This window comes from Schistocerca serialis, chromosome 4 (genome assembly GCF_023864345.2).
Source record: "Schistocerca serialis cubense isolate TAMUIC-IGC-003099 chromosome 4, iqSchSeri2.2, whole genome shotgun sequence".
Classification (NCBI taxonomy): Eukaryota; Metazoa; Arthropoda; class Insecta; order Orthoptera; family Acrididae; genus Schistocerca; species Schistocerca serialis.
The window spans coordinates 802035637-802058479 of NC_064641.1; the positions used below are offsets into that span (position 1 = coordinate 802035637).

The 22843-nt window shown below is 39.0% G+C and overlaps 1 protein-coding gene across 1 annotated transcript in view; it reads right to left on the reverse strand.

The window, feature by feature from the left end:
- Nucleotides 1-1197: 1197 nt before the first annotated feature.
- LOC126473400 (retinol dehydrogenase 14-like) overlaps nt 1198-22843 on the reverse strand; it is a 90202-nt gene continuing 68556 nt past the window's right edge. The window contains exons 6-7 of the mRNA XM_050100411.1: nt 21734-21823; nt 1198-1402 (exon numbers count right to left, since the gene is read on the reverse strand). Of these exons, the coding sequence (XP_049956368.1) occupies nt 1298-1402; nt 21734-21823 (195 nt within the window). The 3' untranslated portion in view covers nt 1198-1297. The remainder of the gene's footprint in view (nt 1403-21733; nt 21824-22843) is intronic.

Below are 22843 nucleotides of genomic sequence, written 5' to 3' on the forward strand. Positions count from 1 at the left end.
GACTCAGTATTTTTCAGCAGTATGGTATATGTCCATAAATTTATATACTCTCATTATGCCTGCAAGACTGCTTGTAAATTAATACAGACTATTAGTGTTCATCATCGTTACATTATACTGCAACAAATTTAATTTCTCATTGTTTTTGATGATACCTACAATAGTTGGTTACTGTTGGTTATCTTTCATCATTATTATTAATTAATTTTTTGTCATTTTGTATCAATCAAAAATTTTAATCAATATTGTTTAATTGGTATAAAACTTGGAATGTGACATCGTGCGATAGTCCAGGACTGTCAAACTCTTCTGATGCAGTGAAAGTTAATGGACTCCCAACAGATTCTTCTTAGTTACTTGTTACAGTAATTTTTAGTAACTCTGCTGAAAGATCAGCTCAACAACTCGTGGATAAAACACTATTTAATTTCCTCTTGTTATATGATGACTCACTCTTTGTACTATACACATGAGCTCATAATATGAACATACAAAGAATGGTTAATGTTGTCGTCATTCTTGTTTGTCAGATATTTGGGTTATTAGTGTTACTTGAGGCAATGTACAGCACATACATCTATTTGTTGCACTTGTGGATTGATATTAGGTGCAGTTCAACCAAACTCAGCTCCACACACAGCCCAAAAGGAATACCTCAGACACACAAACAGAACAGCAACAGCATGTATTCCAAAGAAACAACAATTCCAAATAGAGGTAACTCTAGTGCTTGAGAAGACAATATTATCCCTCATCCCTGTAACGTAAAATTTGTCAAACTGGTTCATCTACATACTACTATGGTATGGAAGATTCTGATTAGCCCACTGACTTTAATAAGAATTATTAATGGAAAAACCACGGAAAATCTCATACCCTCTCAATGTGCCTAATATCATTGCAAAATATGATCTATGGACTAAACTAACCCAAACCATACATACAGCAGATTAATACATCTATTACTTATAGTATAAACGAGTATCATAATATGCTAATTGAGATGAAAACAATATATTTGATGTTTTCTTTATATTTGGGCCTCTACTCCATGTTTTTCCTGTTTGTTGCATGTTAATGTAAATTCTACCAAATAATAAATACATAACAACAAACTACCATGTCAGGAACTGATCCCCGATAACACAGAAAATACATTGGAAAATGGATTAGAAGGAATGACATTTCAAAGCATAATTCAACATGAAGATAATATTTTATTAAAATATCAAAATATCTTAGTAGATTCACAGAAATATTAGTAACAGTAGCCTTTTACAACCAAGGCATATATTAATCACCAGAATTTCTCTTCTGGTTTGAGACCCACAAATTGTTCAGTGATCTCCCAGAGCTTCTTTGCCATACCCTCATCTGTTGCCAGAGGTAATGGCTTGTCTTCCTGTAATGATAAATAAATAAGGTTAAGTTAACATAAGACTTGAGACTCTCTCTCTCTCTCTCTCTCTCTCTCTCTCTCTCTCTCTCTCTCTCTCTCTCTCTCTCTCTCTCTCTCTCTCTCTCCTATAAATGTCAGGTAAGAAATGGTGGATGAAAGGTGTATAGTTATGGACATGGAAATTTTGTTTACACTGATGATGATGTGGTATCGATAGGTCATATTGACCATGAACAACATGATCTTAGACAGAGATTGCACATTCAAGCCGCCATGTTATTCTAGCAGTCTGCATTTAAGCCTCGTGCTGTGTACATGTGTAAGTCTACTGTGGAAATAAATATTTATGTGCAGATATTTGTAGGACAGTTTGTTCAGTATACCTCTACATGCATCCCGTTCCCATAATGTGAAAACAGTAATTTTATACAAAATATGTGTGACAAAGCATGGCAGTTTTGGTGATATGGAGTACAAATTTTGAATCTGGAGTTAACATTAAATGATTATTGACTTTGTTTTGCACTATGTGATACATTGATTTTCAAGAATACAAACATGTTGAACTTTGTTGGAATCTGATGTCATGAAATATTGTGTGTGAGATTAAACTGTTTGTAGAGGAAACGAACTTGTCATGCAGATAATTGTAGGTTAAAACAATCACATATTGAAAATAAAACAATTTAATCAATTATAAAAGCCAACAGGGGATTTGCTTCTATGTCCAGTTATGACTGGTAAGTGTAAACACTAAATACAGGAGGCAGAGAGCAGCAGACAAGCACATTTAAAAGTAGAATAAGCTACTGGACCAAGTCCCTCATTATATTTAGAAAAACACGTGCACACATTCATACATACACATGGCCACTGTCATCTCTGGACACAGGGGCCAAACTAATTGTTCTAACCTGGACTTTCCACTGTTATTGTTAATTCATTTCAGCACATTGTCAACAGAATTAAACCTCAGTGTAAAGTGTTCTCACTGGTGGCATTCACATTCACAAATAAGTCTGTATCAAGTGTGTTTAACAGCACCATATTTAATTCTGTTGCTGGATTCCATTCATCTGCTATTTATTATTCTTCCTCACTTAATAAGAATGAAAATAAAGAACAAAAAGAAAAAAAAAAGTCTGCCAGCAATAAGAAGTTGGAAGACAGTAAAATTCCAAAAATAATAGAAAAAATTAATATATGTAAAATGGAGACAAGTTATCAAAATTAATAACCAAGATTAATATTAAGAGTTGCAATCACCTGACAGATCAATGCTGGGAGGTGAAAGCTGAAAATCATAGGTTACATTTGGGCGGAAAGACACTCTTGGTGGAGTGGGGAGGATTTCATGAAGGATGGATCTCATTTCAGGGCAGGATTTGAGGAAGTCGTATCCCTGCTGGAGAGCCACATTTAGAGTCTGATCCAGTCCCGGAAAGTATCCTGTCACAAGTGGGGCTCTTTTGGGGTTCTTCTGTGGGAGGTTCTGGGTTTGAGGGGATGAGGAAGTGGCTCTAGCTATTTGCTTCTGTACCAGGTCGGAAGGATAGTTGCGGGATGCGAAAGCTGTTTTCAGGTTATTGGTGTAATGGTTCAGGGATTCAGGACTGGATCAGATTTGTTTGCCATGAAGACCTAAGCTGTAGGGAAGTGACCGTTTAATATGGAATAGGTGGCAGCTGTCAAAATGGAGGTACTGTTCCTTGTTGGTGGGTTTGATGTGGACGGATGTGTGAAGCTGACCATTGGACAGATGGAGGTCAACATCGAGGAAAGTGGCATGGGATTTGGAGTAGGACCAGGTGAATCTGATGGAACCAAAGGAGTTGAGGTTGGAGAGTAAATTCTGGAGTTCTTCTTCACTGAGAGTCCAGATCATGAAGATGTCATCAATAAATCTGTACCAAACTTTGGGTTGACGTGCGGGCTATTTGTGTATAAGGAAGTGGCATCAGTGGTTACAAGGATGGTTTCCGCAGGTAACACACTGGGTAAGGATTCCAGGCGTTCGAGAAAGTGGTTGGTGTCTTTGATGAAGGATGGGAGACATCATGTAATGGGTTGAAGGTGTTGATCTACGTAGGCAGAGATACGTTCTGTGGGGGCTTGGTAACCAGCTACAATGGGGCAGCCGGGATGATTGGGTTTGTGAATTTTAGGAAGTAGGTAGAAGGTAGGGGTGGGATGTCGCTGGGGTCAGGAGGTTGATGGAGTCAGGTGAAAGGTTTGGTAGGGAGCCTAAGGTTCTGGGGATTCCGTGAAGCTCCACCTGGACATCAGGAATGGGATTACCTTGGCGAACTTTGTATGTAGTGTTGTCTGAAAGCTGATGCAGTCCCTCAGCCACATACATATATATAATCATCTTGTGCACCTGGACGTGTTTACCTTAGTCACAGGGCATCTACAGTGGGTGTGTTTTTGTTTTCAATATAAGTTATCATTTGCATGTATAGGTTATACCTTTAAAACAGTTCTTTGAGATTTTTATAATAAAATGGAAAAGTACTTACAGATCAGCATCTAATGCATTATTTTGAAACCAGTTTTCTCTCATGTAATGAATTGGCTGAAAGTCTGAAGTTCTCCACTTGATCATTGTTTTCAGTATATAGCACTTTAATTGCCATTTTCTGCATTTTCCTTTTGGTCACTATTTTCAACATATAGATCTTTAACAACAGTTTTCTGCCCATGTTGAAAACAGTGACCAAAAGGAAAACTGCAAACTTTCAGCCAGTTTTTCCCATGAGAGAAAGCTGTTTGGCTTAAAAATAATGAAATAGATACTGACCTGTAAGTACTGTTCCATTTTATTACAGAAACTTCAAAGAAATATTTTAAATCTATGACCTATAAATCTAAATCTATGACCTATATATGCAAACAAAAACATTATGTAATATTTAATGACACCCACTGAAGGTGCCTTGTAACTAAGGCAAGATGTGTCTGGGTGCACAAGAGAATTAAAAAGAAAAACTTGGTGTGTAGTATGCAAAAGGTATTTTTCTTTTGAACTACTATAACTTATGTACAGCTGCTATGAAGATGTTCAAAGCTAGAAACTTGTTAAAATAAATCTGAAAGTGAACTTAGGTGGAAAACTATATTAATTTTATATTTGCATAACAGATATCTCAAGAGACAAAAATGATTAAAAATGTTGGCTTTAAATTATTGATGTCAGAAAGGTTGCTAATATAGTTCAATCTTCTCAAGTCTAAAGTTTTATTTAATTTGTAATTTCTCATAAATAAATTGTAGTTTTAAGACATGTGCTTGTAATTTAAGTGTGTTTATCATTGATGAACTGGAAACATCAACCAAACATTTGTTAATATCTGACTTCACTGTAGTTGTCTAAAAGAAATTTCAACCATTAAGAATGAGCCAGCCCACTCACAACAAAAAGAATTTGTGGAACACATAGTATCAATGTAGTAGAAAGCAATTGTGACAAACTTTAAATGAGTCACCAAGATTTGTGATGTTATAAAATTGGAAGTGTTTTACAGTTATTTTGTATTACACTCATTTCTCAGGTTTTTGTGTGAGACCCATTTCTAGCATTTCAGTGCTGATATTCCTGTCAACCTGCCTTATTGTGTGTCTTAGAACTTGCGATTCTCAGTAAACTCTCTCAATTGGTCCCTGAATAACTATATTTTCTCCAACTCTTTCCTCTTTCTAACTGAACATAAGAACTTATGTTCCCAGAGAGCTAATGATTTTTTACCTGTTGTGTTTTTGTTTCTGTTAGTGCCTCATAAATAGCTCATAATTTTCTGAAATAAAACTGAGTGTAGTTCTGAATTCACACTGAGTGTTATAGGGCAGTTTACATAGGCAACATGTATCATGAAACTTCCTGGCAGATTAAAACTGTGTGCCCAACCGAGACTCGAACTCGGGACCTTTGCCTTTCGCGGGCAAGTGCTCTACCATCTGAGCTACCGAAGCACGACTCATGCCCGGTACTCACAGCTTTACTTCTGTCAGTATCTCGTCTCCTACCTTCCAAACTTTACAGAAGCTCTCCTGCGAACCTTGCAGAACTAGCACTCCTGAAAGAAAGGATATAGCGGAGACATGGCTTAGCCACAGCCTGGGGGATGTTTCCAGAATGAGATTTTCACTCTGCAGCAGAGTGTGCGCTGATATGAAACTTGCAGAGTGAAAATCTCATTCTGGAAACATCCCCCAGGCTGTGGCTAAGCCATGTCTCCGCTATATCCTTTCTTTCAGGAGTGCTAGTTCTGCAAGGTTCACAGGAGAGCTTCTGTAAAGTTTGGAAGGTAGGAGACGAGATACTGACAAAAGTAAAGCTGTGAGTACCGGGCGTGAGTCGTGCTTCGGTAGCTCAGATGGTAGAGCACTTGCCTGCGAAAGGCAAAGGTCCCGAGTTCGAGTCTCGGTCGGGCACACAGTTTTAATCTGCCAGGAAGTTTCATATCAGCACACACTCCGCTGCAGAGTGAAAATCTCATTCTGGAAACATGTATCATTATTTCAATTATCAGTTATATTAAAATGAAAATTAACTGTAAAGTACAGAGTCTGCTGGTCACTGTCTCTCAAAGTACAAAGCTGTATCCTCAGAGGGTTACACCAGCCAAGTACTTCACAGAGTTGTGCCACTTCATTTATGATCAGTCGCCACATAAATAGTGCACATAACAGGGACCTTCATCTACTTCCATCACAAAACATCAACGTATCCTATCAGTACACCAGTAGTTGTCAGATGCTGCAGAGGTTGCTGATGCCAGAGACTATTTCCTACATCCTACAAATAGAGTGCAGATGATAATTCATCCACGGATTGTGGATAAAAGCAGCCACATGTCCTCACTCAGGCAATTGATGTCCAGATGCAGTTACCCACCAATTGTTGTGACAGTTGTCATCAGTCTTCAGTTGCCTAGCAGCTATCAATGAGTGATTAGCATGCAGTTAACACCAAGTGTCAAAGAGTTTATTCTAAACTATACCTGAGCTACAAGCTGGCTAACAGCAGTCCATACTGAAATATTAGATTAGTAAGTCATCACTGAGATCATACCTTTTGCCACACCTGTTAATCATCAGACTAAAGATGAGTATTTTTCTTGTATGGTATATTAGTAGTTAACTTTTTTCTTTTTCTTTTTTTTCTTCTTTTAAATCTTTTAAATATGGCTCCCAACATTATTTGTGGAAGGTAGGAAGATTAGGGGGTGGGGGTTGATTAGGTGGAAGAGACCAAACAGAGGGGTCATCGGTCTCATCAGATTAGGGAAGAGTGGTGAAGGAAGTCGGCCATACCCTTTCAAGGGAACCATCCTGGCATTTTCCTGAAGCAATTTATGGAAATCATGGAAAACCTAAATGAGAATGGCTGGACGCGGGATTGAACTGTCATCCTCCTGAATGCAAGTTCAGTGTGCTAACAGAAAGATTAGGGTTTAATGTTGTGATGTAGTCAAGACTGAGACACATTCAGAATTCTTCAGTACCATCCAATATTGTTGGTAATTTCATTTTATAAATTTATATGTCTGTATAAATCTATACCCACAAAAAAAATTATGTCAAACATAACTACTTATGTCTTGTATATTTAGAGTATATTTCAAAGCTTTATCATAAAAATCTGTACATTAAAATCTATTAAGTTTTTATAACATTTAATATCTTTGAACATGATGTAAAGCTCTTTCATTCAAATGTTTTCTATGGAACACTTTCTTTGTGAACACTTGGTAGGAAGTTGTGGAGTAATGGAGATACTGTACACTATATTTGTGATTATGTATGACCAGGATAATATAAGTAGCAGTGACATTTTTGGTTTAAATATTGAATGGGTGAAGAAGATAACTGACTTAACTAGAAACAAGAACAAAAGCATTCAAAACAGTGAGGATATAGAATTCAGTGAAGTTGAATAAGATTTGTTATGTTAAAATATTGATACAAAGCCATATGCTGGAAGCTTACATTAAAATAGGTATCTAGAAAAGAAAAAAATTACTTGATTCAGGTAGCAGTTTCTGTAACATCAGAAGCCTTATGTGATGTCATTAGACAAAATGAGAATTATACTGAAATGCCAGTAATAGCAGTCAGATTTACAGGGGCTACTGGAAGACACAGCAAAGTGGTAAGAAATCAAACTTTACTGACATCCGAAACTGAGGCTGTAGTTGTTTAATAATTCAATACCTAAGTGAAGATCTCATTTCCAGATCAGATTGGTTACACAGACTTAATGCAGCTGTTGGTTGGAATGATGAAACATTATATATGACAGACAAGAAGTGAAACGTAAGCCAACCAAAATGTATAATGGAGGTAAAGGATAAAACTCATAAAAACATGAGGGAGGTCATGTAGTAGAGGATGATACAGTACTGTAAGCTGAAGAGGAATTGATGAAACAATTTAGGAAAAAATATCTGAAGCTGTGGGGCTGCATGACGAAGAAAAGAATGAGCTAAATGATTTGTTATGGGAATATGGGGACTTGTTCAGTGATGTACCAGGAAGCGTAAAGGATTATGAATGTGTATTAAAATTGAAACCTCATTTACCATTTTTATAAAACTGTACAATGTACCAAATGCAAGAAAACCAGAAGTTGGAAAGAAGATGCAAAAGATTGAAAAGTGTGGTATAATTGAGAGAAGTAGCAATGGTTATAATAATCCTTTGGTAGTTGTTTGTAGCTAAATGTGATGGAGGTGTCAAGTATGTTTTAATTCCAAACATGTGAAAAAATTTATACATAGATAAAATGCCCATCCTGAGGACATAAATGAATTATTGCATATATTCAATTGTATCAAACTGACAATAACCTAGATTTAACATTTGGGTTTCATAGGTATCCACTTGCCACAGAATCTCGAAAATACACAGCATTTTTGTACAGTGGTAAATGTCACCAGTACTGGGTTGTGTCCTTTGGGTTAAATGTTTCTGTAACTGACCTTGTATTAGCTCAGGAATTGCCTTCTAAATTAACCACATATGCTGACATTTTGCTTTGCACTTGGAGTAGGAATGAGCCTTGTTTGTTTTTAAAAGTGGTATTTGACAAACTGATATCATGAAGAATGACATTAAAATTGGAAAAATGTAAATTTCTGATGAGTGAAATGAAAATTTTGAAACATTTCATTACTGAGAAAAGTTCATTGCCAGATTTTAACAAAATTAAAGCTGTTCTTGAGTTTCCAGTACTCAAAAATAAGAAAAAACTTAAGTCCTTTCCTTTGGAATGTATGGATATTATAGAAAGTAAATTAGTAGTTGGTGTATGAATGCAGCATGTCTGTGTAACTTGTAAAAGATATCTGTTTTGGTATGAGACACAGAATGTAAAGAAGATTTGTGTTCTATAAAAAGTGCTGTGTGTAACTGCAACATTCTGTAAAGACCAGAGTTATCCTCATTTTTTTATCTGTTTTGATGCTGTTTTTTACGGACTCCAAAAATATGAAAGAAACTTCACTGTAACTGAGAAAGAGCTGTAAGCTACACTCTAGGCATTTACCAGATTCAGGAGTGCAAGCTGTATTTCAGCAGGTTAACAAGATGGACCATTTTTCTATAATAATTTGACTATGAAATTAAGTACTATATGTGAAGGGGCCTGAAAAGTAGTTGCAGATGCAGTGTCTCAGTTGTGAGTAGCAGGAGGTGAAAGTAATACTAAGTGGGAGGAGAAAGACAAAGATTTGAAGATTATGTCTTTGAAAGGAATTAGAGATGAAGAGGTAACTAAGACCATCTGTAATGACATTTGCAAAAACCATAATCGTGATGATAATTGGAAACTAGTGCAGAGTTGCTTTGGTAAAAAGAATTTTGAGAAATCTGACAAATATTACAGAATATAGAAAGGAATTCTATTAAGAACAACAAATTTAGACTCAGATTATTGGAGATTGTGTTGGCCACAACAGTATACTGACAAATTTATTATGAACACTCATGAATATGTATATTTTGGTGCTCAAAAATACTTAAATAAGTTACAGAAGAATGTGTTCTTTTAGAATATGGTGGATAAGGTATGAAAACAAATCTCAATTCGTGATCAGACACCAGTGAGTGAAGATAAGTAACATAGCTTATCAAAGGCACAGAAAAAAAACATTCCAGAAAAGCCTATTTCTACTGTCCATTACCACAAACAAGGGAGATATGGTTTTATATTTGTCATAATAGATTTATTTTTAAAATATATCAAACTATATTCTATTAGAAAAACAGCAAGTGAAGCATTGATTTCAAAAATAGAGGACTGTTTTACACAGATAGGCATGCTTGGAGCAATGATGTCTGATAACAGGTCACAGTTTGTCTCAAATTCATGATAGGCATGCATTGAGAGGTCAGAAATAAAACACATTTTAATATCAGTTTATCATCATCCAGTAGTCTTGCAGGGAGGTATGTGAGAGAAATCAATATGCTGTGCAATACTTATTGCAGTCAGACACCCATCCTGGGTTGAACCCTTAGTTAACAGTGAAGACGTGATGAACAGTTAGCAAGACATGTCCACAGGCTTTTACCACATGAAACACTAATTGATAAAAAAAAACACCTAATCTTATTGATAAACTCATTGAATTTCCAGAGTGTAAACCTATCTCAGCACAGGAGAGAGACACCATTAAAACAGACATGATATTAGGGGTAAAATAACACAGGTGAATGTAGTAGACTTGTTTTTAGTTGAGACACATGAGAAATCAAAACTGATGACAGCTGAGTTTTAAAAAATTCTTGATATGTACATGGGGTCCCTTTGAGGTATTGGCAAACCCATACCCCAATACTTATGGGCTGACCTATCTGAAATTAAGAAAATCATTTGGACTGAAGAATCTTACTGAACTAAAACCATGTATTCAGAGAATTTGACATAAATTAATTTTGCAAATTTTATTGTTTTCCAAATATTTTTTTCATGTGTTAATTACAGTTATTTTTTCATAAAAACAACTTCAAATGCTAATATATACTATTAACAAAATGTGATGACACTTATCATTCTTGAACAAATGAATTTTCAATATTTGTCTGTGTAATGTAAAAGGCTGATAAACTGGATTTGTCATGCTACATGATTTAGTCTTTCTGCTACATGATTACAGTATTTTGACACTGCTGTGTAAAGTCACAGACACATGTTACTTTCACTGACAAACACATACATTACTTTGACTTTGAATGGCATTCAGAAAACCAATACTTATGAATGAACATTGACTGAATGTTATCACTTATGTGACTGGTTAAGGATATTTACATTTTCCTTTGATTTACTTACAATCTTCAGTATTTTATGATGTGCTGATATGATTTGTCAGTGCATTTAGTTACATGATATACACTGATTGCCATTACCTTTGGAGGCATTACTAATTTTTTCATGAAATACAAAGGCAGTCAAAAAGTGTCTTGTCCGAGATAGTTACAATAATGTCTCACACGAACACCACCTACTTTTATGGTGACCCAGTGGGTATGCAAGTCAAATTTTGTGACTCCAGATTCATTAACTTTGCTGCTAGGATGCATTGCATACCGTAGTGTAAGCAAAATGGCAAATATAAAGAGAACCATGAACTGTGCTGTGACTGAATATCTTCATTTGAAAGCAATGACGCTCAATGGAATTGTGGAGGACATGCGTAATACACTTAAGGACAGTGTCCCATCTTATGCAACAGTGAAAAACTGATTATCTGACTCCTAACATGGAATAACTAGTGTGGAAGATGTGCCAAGGAGCAGAAAGCCTGCCACCATTGCCACTGATGAAACAATGACTGCAATTTACAGTATGAGCTTACAGGATTGACAATCAATGTTTCAGCACATTGAAACCATGTTTGGAATTTCCCATGGGTGTGCTCATGGCATTGTTGTGGATTTTTTGGGAGTATGGAAAGTTTTATCTCAGTGGGTCTCAAAAGACTTGAATGCAGATCAGTGACAGGAGCATGTACAGTGTTGTAAAGAAATAATTCGCCAATTTGAAGTGGATGAAGCACGTTTTCTTGCAAAGTATATGACAATGGACAAAATGTAGGTTCACCGCTTTGAGCGAGACAAAACAGCAGTCACAAAATTGGAAACATCCTTCATCCCCCTTACAAAAAAATTCCATGTTCAAAAATCAGCTAGTAAGATGATGGCATCAGTCTTCTAGGATGCAGAAGGGGTAATTATGATTGATTAATTGCAAAATGGTGTAGCTGTCAATGCATCATACTATTGCACCCTCCTGCACCATTTGAGAGAAGTGATAAAGAAGAAAAGGCACAGAAAATTGGCTCACGTAGTTCTTTTGCATCAGGACAACACACAGGCACACAAAGCCCTCATAACACTGGGAAGTCTGCATGGCTGTGGGCTTGAATCATCTGTCATATTCTCCAGCTTTGGCTCCATCAGACTTTTTTATTTTCCCAAACCTAAAAAAAGACCTCAAAGGACAACCATTTGACAATGATGATGCAGTGAATGCTTGGTTGGAATTGAAATTGAAGATATTTTATTTTAATGGTTTACAGAAGTTATCTGAGTGTGTACACAAGTGTATTAGTGTACACAGAAATTTCATAACACCAATTTATTTTTCAATATAATACCTATCATCTATTTGTTAGGCTAGAAACTTCTTGACTCCCCTCATATTACACTTTTATCATTATTTGGAGGCATCTTGTCTGTTTCTTCATGAAATAAATTTCACAGTGAAAATACTGATCATAGATACAGAATGAGATACATCAGTTCAATTAGCATTATAAAATATTTTCAGATGTTATTTATTTATGCACAGCTTTTTTATTGTGTTACCTGTGTCAGTTGACAACCATTTTGTATTATAAATTATTCTGGGTACCATGGCAGTGCATTTGGGCACAGACTTAGGATTTGTTTACTTATGTGCATTTCATTAAATTTACTATGAACAATATAGCAAAGAATGTTGGGTGTGGTGGGGAGGGGGGAGAGCTCATTATTGCTGGACAGGTATATATGAAAAGCTTTGCTAAGTTAAATTTATTTCACTTGATCAAGTTGCAGACATGTTGTGAAACACGCTGTCATATCCTGACCTGTTTCAGTATGCTAGTATGATTGTCCATTTATCTGTTGGTGTACACACTAATGTAAGAACATTTAATGATTATACAGGGTGATTCAAAAAGAATACCACAACTTTAAAAATGTGTATTTAATGAAAGAAACATAATATAACCTTCTGTTATACATCATTACAAAGAGTATTTAAAAAGGTTTTTTTTCACTCAAAAACAAGTTCAAAGATGTTCAATATGGCCCCCTCCAGACACACGAGCAATATCAACCCGATACTCCAACTCGCTCCACACTCTCTGTAGCATATCAGGCGTAACAGTTTGGATACCTGCTGTTATTTCTCGTTTCAAATCATCAATGGTGGCTGGGAGAGGTGGCCAAAACACCATATCCTTAACATGCCCCCATAATAAAAAATCTCAGAGGGTAAGATCAGGGCTTCTTGGAGGCCAGTGATGAAGTGCTCTGTCACGGGCTGCCTGGCGGCCGATCCATCGCCTCGGGTAGTTGACGTTCAGGTAGTTACGGACAGATTAGTGCCAATGTGGTGGCGCTCCATCCTGCTGAAATATGAATTATTGTGCTTCTTGTTCGAGCTGAGGGAACGGCCAATTCTCTAACATCTCCAGATACTGTAGTCCAGTTACAGTAGCACCTTCGAAGAAAAAGGGACCAAAAACTTTATTGGCTGACATGGCGAACAAATGTACAACTAAATGAAACTTTATAGCTCCCTTAATTCGCCAACAGATAGTGCTTAGCTCTGCCTTTTGTCGTTGTAGAGTTTTAAATTCCTAAAGTTGTGGTATTCTTTTTGAATCACCCTGTATTTTCTTGTGTATAAAATTTATGTACAATTAAAATTGTTTAATTGTCATTAGAACATGCTACTGATCACCTAACAGCCCACATGAAAACAGTTTCAATGTAATAACTGCTAATGATGACGTTTGCTTTGTTGTTGATTGAATGGTACGTGTTAGAAAATTTTACCTTGCTTTCTTTGACTGGTCAGTCTTCTAATTCCGTTCCTTCCAAATGAGTTATTTGTTTTAGCATGTGTATATATTGCCAATTGAACTAGAGTAAAGATTATGTTTATAGGCCAAATTGATAGTGAAACAATAAAGTGAAAGATTAGTGCCTATGTACTTGAGCAAATGGATGCTATGAGGAAGTGGTATTGAAGTAATGGACACCAGAGTAAGAACCATAACTGCTGATAAAAGCATGGTAGAGGAATTGATTGCAGATCAATACCAGAAGACAAGATCATCCTTGTGATACATGGCAGAAGGAATCAACCAGCTATCAGATACATCCCCATTCTAGAAATCCAGCAGGATACCCAGTCACTCCCCAAATCTTAGGCCCATCCCAGGACCTCTCCCTCAAGTCCACCTCTCTGCTCACCCCTACCACTCCCCACACTCCTACCTTCTACATGCTTCCTTAATTCCATAAACCCAACCACTCAGGACACACCATTGTGGCCGATTGCTGTGACTCCACTGAGAGAATCCCTGCTCTTGTAAACCAACACCTTCAACTTATTACTCAGAACCTATCCTCCTATATAAAAGATACCAACCATTTCCTCCACTGACACTCCACAGTTCCTGTCTCATTTACCACATGGTGCCCTGCTCATCACTGTTGATGCCATGTCCCTATTCACTAACATTCCTAATGCCCATGGCCTTACTGCTATTGAACACTACCTTTCCAAATGCCCGACGCATTCCAAACCAACAACCTCCTTGCTAGTCGCCATGATCAACTATATCCTCACCCACAATTACTTCTCCTTTGAAGGCATTAGCTACAAACAAATCCTGGGCATGGCTATGGGCACCTGCATGGCACCATCATATGCCAACTTATTCAAGGGCCATCTAGAGGAATTCTTCCTAAACACTCACAATCCTAACCTCCACACCTGGTTCAGATTTGTTGATGACATCTTTGCAATCTGGATCAAGGGTGTGGACACCCTATCCACAATCCTCCAGAACCTCAACAATTTCTCCCCAATTTGCTTCAACTGGTCCTACTTGACCCAACAAGCCACCTTCCTAGATGTTGACCTCCACCTCAAAGATGGCTACATCATTACCTCTGTCCATATCAGACCTACTAAACCACCAGCAATACCTCCACTATGACAGCTGCCACCCACTCATTGCCAAGAAGTCTCTTCCATACAGCCTAGCTACACAGGGTTGCCACGCGGTCTGAGGTACCTTGTCACAGTTTGTGCAACTCACCCCATCAGAGGTTCAAGTCCTCCCTTGGGCATGGGTTTGTGTGTTGTCTTTAGTATAAATTAGTTTAAGTTGTGTTAAGTAGTGTGTAAGCCTAGGGACCGATGACCTCAGAAGTTTGGTCCCATAGGAACTAAACACAAATTGCCAATTTCCATCCAAGCTCATTGTAACTGCAGTGACAGAGGACCCTCTCAAAATATACTGAGGTTCTCACTGAAGCCTTCACGGACCATAATCATCCTCCCAACCTTGTACAAAAACAAATCTCCTGTACAAAAACAAATCTTTCCAGTCTCCCACCACCTCCCAAAGTCCCACTGTCCGGCCACAGAGAACCATTCCCCTTGTAACTCAGTACCACCCAGGACTGGAGCAACTGAATTGCATTCTCTGCCAGGGTGAAATGAGAAATGTCCTCCCACTATCCTTCCCACCCCTCCCACAGTGGCATTCTGCTGTCCATCAAACCACACAATATACTCATCCATCCCTACATAACCCCTGCTCCCAACCCTATACCTCACTGCTCATACCCCTGTAATAGACCTAGATGCAAGACCCCATACATCCTCCCATCATCACCTACTCCAGTCCAGTCACTAACATCACCTATCCCATCAAAGGCAGGGCTACCTGTGAAATCAGTCACATGATGTACAGCCTAAGTGGCAACCACTGCTGTATTCTGTATGGACATGACAACCAACAAGCTGTCTGTCCACATGAATGGCCACCAACAAACTGTGACCAAGAAACAACTGTTGCTGAATACACCACCAAACATGACATCCTTCATTTCAATGACTACTTCACAGTCTGTTCCATATAGATCCTTCCCACCAACTCCAGCTTTCCTGAATTGTGTAGGTGGGAACTTTCCCTGCAACATTTCCTATGTTCCCATAACCCTCCTGGCCTCAACCTTCATTAGTCATTGTCCTCACCCATCCAGCCCCTCCCTTTTCCCCCATTTCAGCACTACACAGACCTCATTCCGCCATCACACCCAGTCTTTTACTTCTCTCCTTTTATGAACCCCCACCACCTCTCCCCTGTCCTCCATTTAACCTCCCAACTGCACATAGCAGCCTACCCACTCTTAATGTCATCCCTGCACACTCCCCAGCTGCACTTCACTGTCTGCCACCCCTACTCTATCATCCCTTCCCCTTTCTGCCCCAGCCTCCTCCTTAACCCCACTCAGTCACTGCTCCCATCATGCACTGGTGCTGCTGCTCGCATTGTGGCTTGAGACTCTGTTTGTTTGTTTGTTTGTTTGTTTGTTTGTGTGTGTGTGTGTGTGTGTGTGTGTGTGTGTGTGTGTGTGTGTGTGTGTGTGTGTGTCATCTGTATTTTTTTTTTATGAAGGCCTTACTGGCCGAAAGCTTTATTTGTGACAGTCTTTTTGTTGTGCCTGTCTCTGACAGCATCTCCCCTATATGGTGAGTAGTAACTTTCTTTTCCATAATACTGATACTTTCCATCCTGGATTTTCCATTGTTTTATACTGAAAAGGTGAAATTTTTTATTAACATTGGGTTGTTGCATCACTGTTCCGAGGGATTCCCACCCTCCATCTGGTAAATACTTACCTGTGGAATTCTGAGGGCATAATCAAGCTTGAGATATAATCAGAATTATCTGATACTGTACAGTATTGGAAATTTTGTTTTATCAGTTTACATGCTTGTATAAAACTATATCCACAAAAATTCATTATTCATGCATACCTCTGTAAGAAGACAACAAAGCCAGCTTCTCAACAGTCATCTAAGTAAGAACTACATTAAGGTAAAGTGAGTATACCATTCAATGCAAGTAATGTAGAATAATGAAATGTCCATTCCATGGACAAGTCACTGTGTAACCAGTATTGGGTCGTAAGTCACTATGTAACCAGTATTGGGTCGGTATACTACTGCATCCTATTGACATTCAGGCCATTAGAGATAGATGACCAGCTCAGATTGTTAAAAGTATGGGGTACAAAATTGGCCATGCCTTCCAAAGGAACAATCCCAGCATTTACCTGAAGCAAATTATGGTCAACCTAATCAGGATGGCTCTATGGCAAGGAAGTAATGCAAGAAAAATTCAAATAAAATAAATAATGGAAATAAGCCTCTCATGACTCCACATGTAACAGTACAAAAGAATCCTACAGAAGGTGCAAAATCAGTGACACAGTAACAACTGTTGTTAGTGGTACAAACTAAAAGTTTGTAGTGAGAGTCAGTACTGCTCCACATGTTTATAGACATGAGTCACCAGTAGAAAGTGCAATGGAGACTGTGCCACATGCGTGCTTCCTACAGACAGCATCTAGTGGCCACCCATGCTGATCATTTGTGTTTGATTTAAGTACATACATGCAGCAACACTATTCTCAGCAAACTCGCACACACATGCACCTGTAGCTGGATACAGCACATCTCTCCCTCATGCGACAAGGGTGCCCAGGCCATGTAGGAGCTGCCGGCTGCCTGACGAGACACACACATGTCGAATTTGGAGAAATGGCCGCTGGTGCCAAAGCTAGGGTGGTACAATGAGCCGGTTGAGCACTAGAGCACAGGGCAGGAATGCATGGAAATGCAGGCATGCCCGAGGGTGATGGGCTCATGCAGCCCCCAACAACTGCATTAGGGAGGCTGGTGCTATTGCCATTTCAGCATTGTTATCAGCAGGCAGGTCTCAGCGTGGAAGAAATCGTGCTATACCCTCCGACGATGATGGCTGAGGTGATGGTGAGGGGATGGTGGAGGCAGCCCAACCAAAACAGCAGGCTGTGTCGACATAGCCTAGGTCAGAGACAGGCCAGCGCCTAGTCCGGGAAGCTGGAACACCAGGGCCCCACATGTGGAGGAGGCAGCCAGTATGATGGGGATGCCTCCACAGCATGTGATGATGGTCCCAAGGCAGAGGGTGGTAGGGTGGGCTGCAGTGACAGGGGCCACACCTGTGAACTGGTATCTCCTGGCGGTGATTGGGAGTGCAGGCAATGATCAGGGATGCATCTGATCAAACTAGCATGCTACCAGCACATTGGCTGTAAGGATGTCACAAAGATAGCATCTCTGATGGTGTAAAACAGTGGCTGGTATCCACTTGGGCCAGCAACCAAACCCTGGTGCCCACACCAGCAATGCCGGCATGAAGCGGCCAGACAGACCCAACCATGGCAGGTGCAGCACAGACTGCAGAAGGCAGTGAAGCATGTAGGTGTGAAGCAACAGGTGCTCAGAAAATGGAGAAGGGCATCACATGGCAAAGAATCCACAGAAAACTTTTTCATTTGGGACTTGAACATACTCACTAATGGTTCCACCTTTCTAATTGATTGAGGGTGGAATGGTGGAGCCATAACATGACTGCCATCTTGGGAACAAAAAAGTATGAAATTTCTGAAGAGCATAAACTATGGTAAGAGTCTCTCTTTTTCACCTGAGGGTAATGCTGCAGGGCCAGAGTGAGAGTTTTAGGTGTAAAAGCAACAGTTCATTCAAAGCCATTGGCATATTGGTGCACTAGGATCATGCTGAGGATACACTGTGAGGTTTCAGTCATCAAGAGTATGTGCTGGTCTGGAAAGAACCTAGCTAAACAAGGGGCTGAGAGTAATTTGGGTTTCAAAATTTGAAAAGCACATTTGCAATGTAGGGCCCAGCAAAAAGGTACATTCTTGCATAACAAGGCATGCAATGGGTGGACCAATGATTCTATCCCCAGCAGGACTTTATGGTAGTAGATTATTTTCCCTAGGAAGGCCTAAAGCTCCTTCATGGACAAGGGGAGAGGCCTAAACATAATCACCTAGCTGTGATCTGGCAAAGTGCAAACCCTATCCCATGAGACTTTGAAACACAAATAAACAATAGAAGGCTGCAAAAACTGAGATTTCCTGAGGCTACACCATAAGCCTGCTGACTGTAAGACAGAAAACGAAGTCCACATATATTTAAAGTGATTGGCCGTGGAGGAGCCTGTGACAACAATATCATTCAGATAATTAATGCAATCCAGGACAGGCATAGTCAGTTGCTCTAAAAATCATTGTAAAATAGCAGGGGTGCTAGCCAACCAAAAGGCAGGTGCAAATATTGATAGAGACCAAAAGGAGTATTGAAAACCAGGACTTGCCAAGACTCTTTGTCCATATGAACCTGTAGATACACTTCAGACAAATCAATTTTAGAAAAGTACTGGCCACTCAATAATTTCACCAACAGTTCCTTCTGGCGTGTGAGGTGAAACGTATCCGTAATCAATGTGTGTTGACAGTAGTACTGAAGTCATCACAAAGGCATAGTTTCCCCAACAGCTCCTGAACTACAACCAGTGGAGACAACCATGCACTAGACATAACAGCTTGCACCGTGACAGAAGCTCGAAATACCTGAAATACATCCATCCTGAGTAAGTTCTCAACACTGGCATTAGCAACAATCAAAAATGTAATGGAACGAACCACTGACTTGCAAGAGCCAGATGCCATAAATTGTCAAACAGTGCAATGGTCTGTTTTTTATAACTGAAATGCTACTGCATGACTGGTGTCAATGGCAGGTAGCCTAAACACACATGGGCTTGAGAATTCAATAATGCCACTGCAGCACTTGGGTTGACCTGTAGCTAGAGCACATGGCAAAAAACACTTACCTTGATGAACAACTTGGGAGAAGTCACAAGCATTGGAGACACACAGTTTTACATCCATGTCCATATGCTGAGCAACCTTCAGTGAATGACACACGCAGGCAATGTGGCCTTTCTTTTGGCAAGCATTACAAGCAGCCGAGCTCTTACAGCATGCTAATGTCAATTCTGGACAAAACATAAAAGACAAGATGGAAACAGAGAACACTGACACTTGCGCTGTGGTGGTCACAGCTTCTTGGGCTGGCCTCGATCTGCCTGGCACTGGGCCTGCATGTTTACCACCACCACTGCTGCTTCTTCATGCAAGCTATCTTTCATCCTAGTGGGCACATCTTGTGGCACTACCGCCACATTGCTCCATGCTTCAATATGGTCACAAGCTGTCTGTAAAACTTCAAAATGTTGTGCTATTTGCAGAGCTTCTGCCAAAGGAGGTTTTCACAAAGTTAAGCCATAATTGCGGAGAGCACCAAACAGTCTACATAAGTCATTACAGGCAACAATAATGCTGTGACATTCAGCTGCCCAGGGCCTTATGACTAGTTTGGTTTCTTGCAGCATAAGTAGAATTCAACTTGCTCTGCAATGGCATGCATTGGTCTGCAATAGTAGTTGGACTGAACCTGCACATTCACACTGACAGCCAAAAAATGAGTCTTTTCTTGTAAGCTTTCAAACACTCGGTTGATGAATCATCGTATGGAGGAAAACTGGGTGGACAGATTGGTGGAATGGTACCCTGACTGTTAAAGGAAGCCAACAAAGTGGTCACTGCCAAAGTAAGCTATTCAGTCATGGCCAACACTACAGTGTCCATAGTGACTAAACAAGATGAAACAGCACTTTAACGCTGCACATGCAGAAACTATTCCAAACTCATTACCAATCATTTAGTAACCAAGTAATACAAATAGAGCTTTATTCATAAACCTCCAAACAATAACAGAAATAAGCCTCTTGTGACTCTACATGTAACAAGACAAAAGAATCATACAGAAGTTGCAACATAAGAGATACACAGAACAACTGATGCAAATGGTACAAAATGAAAGAACATGGTGAGAATAAGTCAGCACTGCTCCACGTGTATATAGGTGCGAGTCACTGATAGACATTGCGACAGAGACTGTGGCTTGTGCACCCTTCCTACACACTGTCCCCAGTGGCCGGCCCTTGCTGGTACAGTTGGTGCTTGATTTAAGTACACAAGCATGGCGACACTACACTAGGCACACTTGCACTCATGTGCACTAGTAGCAGGACACAGCTGGCTCGACTGGATTTGAACCATCATCCTCCTAAAGTCCATGGTGTATGTGTATGTGTATATGTATTGAACCAGGAACCTAGAAATGATGGAGACACTTTGTCCCATCATAGCCCTCAGTGGTTCACAACCCGACAACAGGCCACAGCAGTCCACCCACCCCAGCCCACCGCCGCCCCACACCGAACCCAGGATTATCGTGTAGTTTGGCCCCCAGTAGACCCCCCTCCCCCCCCCCCCCCCCCCCTCAGGAATATCTCATACCAGATGAGTGTAACCCCAAATGTCTGCGTGGTAGAGTAATTATGGTGTACATGTACATGGAGACAGTGTTTGTGCAGCAATCGCCGACATAGTGTAACTGAGGCGAATAAGGAGAACCAGCCCGTATTCACTGAGGCAGATGGAAAACTGCCTTATAAACCATTCACAGCCTGGCTGGCATACCAGACCTCAACACTAATCCACTGGGCGGATTCATGCTGGGGACCGGCATGCCTTCCTGCTTGGGAAGCAGAGCATTAGACTGCGCGGCTAGCCACGCGGGCAAGTCCAGGGTGCTGACAACTGTGCCATCTTGCCGGTAAACATTATTTGTTTTTAGTTACAATAGCATTGTGACAAGATTAATTACAAATGTGGAAGTGTGGCACTTCAGTACAGCAACTAATTTTCAATGGTAGGGGATTTACTCCCTGTTGATGACTACTATGTAAAAGAGTCTATTTTTAAATTATTATGCAGAGGATATATAGGGAAAAGCAAAAGTTATAAAACAAAAAATGTAATTACCTACTTTAAAATTTATTATTTTTGTAGGTCTTACAATACAGAGTGTGTGTGTGATATATATAAAAAAACTGTTAGAGAAACTGACACAAAAATAAAACAATTGCACATGTCCATTTTGCTAAAATTGTAACTAGCTCTGATGATAAAGGGTATTTTATGCTCAGTATTCAGAATTTACATTTAAAGTCATGCATATTTTGAACAAACTGATTTTTAAAAAGTTATTCTTACCGCACAATCCACAAAATATTTTCCAGTAATCTTCTCTAGACCTGGAGTGACTGCCAGGTGCACCAAAGTCTGTGCCCCCTCATAAGGAGTCTACAAAAAATATAAATCTTTATCTTAAAATACAGGTTAAAAATCAATTTTTCTCAAGTATTTATAAAAGTCTTAGTATCAGTTACAAATTTTGACTGATCGTTAATAATCAAAATAATCTTTGTACCTAAAACAATATAAATGCTTTAAATGTAATGAATGTGTGTGTCAGACACTATCATATAAATATTTGATCATACTAATGTACTGCAATTGAAGACATAAAACAGTACTACAGATAATGGAGTCAGAAATAACTGACTGAGTATAAAATTTAATAACTGTTTCAGTTTGCCCTTTAAAATATATCCATGGAGTTGTTTTATATTTTTAGCAACCGCTTATAGAACTATCTTCTAGTAAGATGTGATCTGTACCTCCTTTACCAGTCAGTATCTAGTGACAATCATGTCTAATTCATTTATTGTAACAAAACAAGGCTCTATTCATTACACTTGTTTCTGCATTCTCTTTTAGAAAAATAATTGTCTTAAAAACAAAAGTAGACATACTTGATAAAATAGTCCCTACAGATTGATGTTTGCTTATATTAGCAATTATTGTTGTAACTGTTCTCTTCTGAAACTGAATACCCTATCCATATGGTCTGTGGTTGTCACCTCCTCTCCCATCCCTCCCAGATTTAAATCCCATATTGGAAATTTGAGTGGATTAATCCATAGTAGATTTATTTCAGAACAGGACTGTTATATTTGTTAGGCATTTTAATAAATAAATATTGCTGTTTAACAAGAAGTTATCTGGAAAATTATAGGTCTGTAATTCTGTTCATCTCTTGGTAAATGGATGACGCCCATGAAGAATGCAGTCTTAATGCAAACTATGTGTATTCAGTTTTAACTTGTAATTCAGTATTCTAAAGTGCACAACTGCAGGTCTCACTACTATCTCCATGAGATTATACATAGTCTTATGATGTATCAAACAATACTAAAAACTAAGACAGAGAATGAACAGTTATGTTACCATGTTAATAGATAGTTCTGGTGGACCATAAGT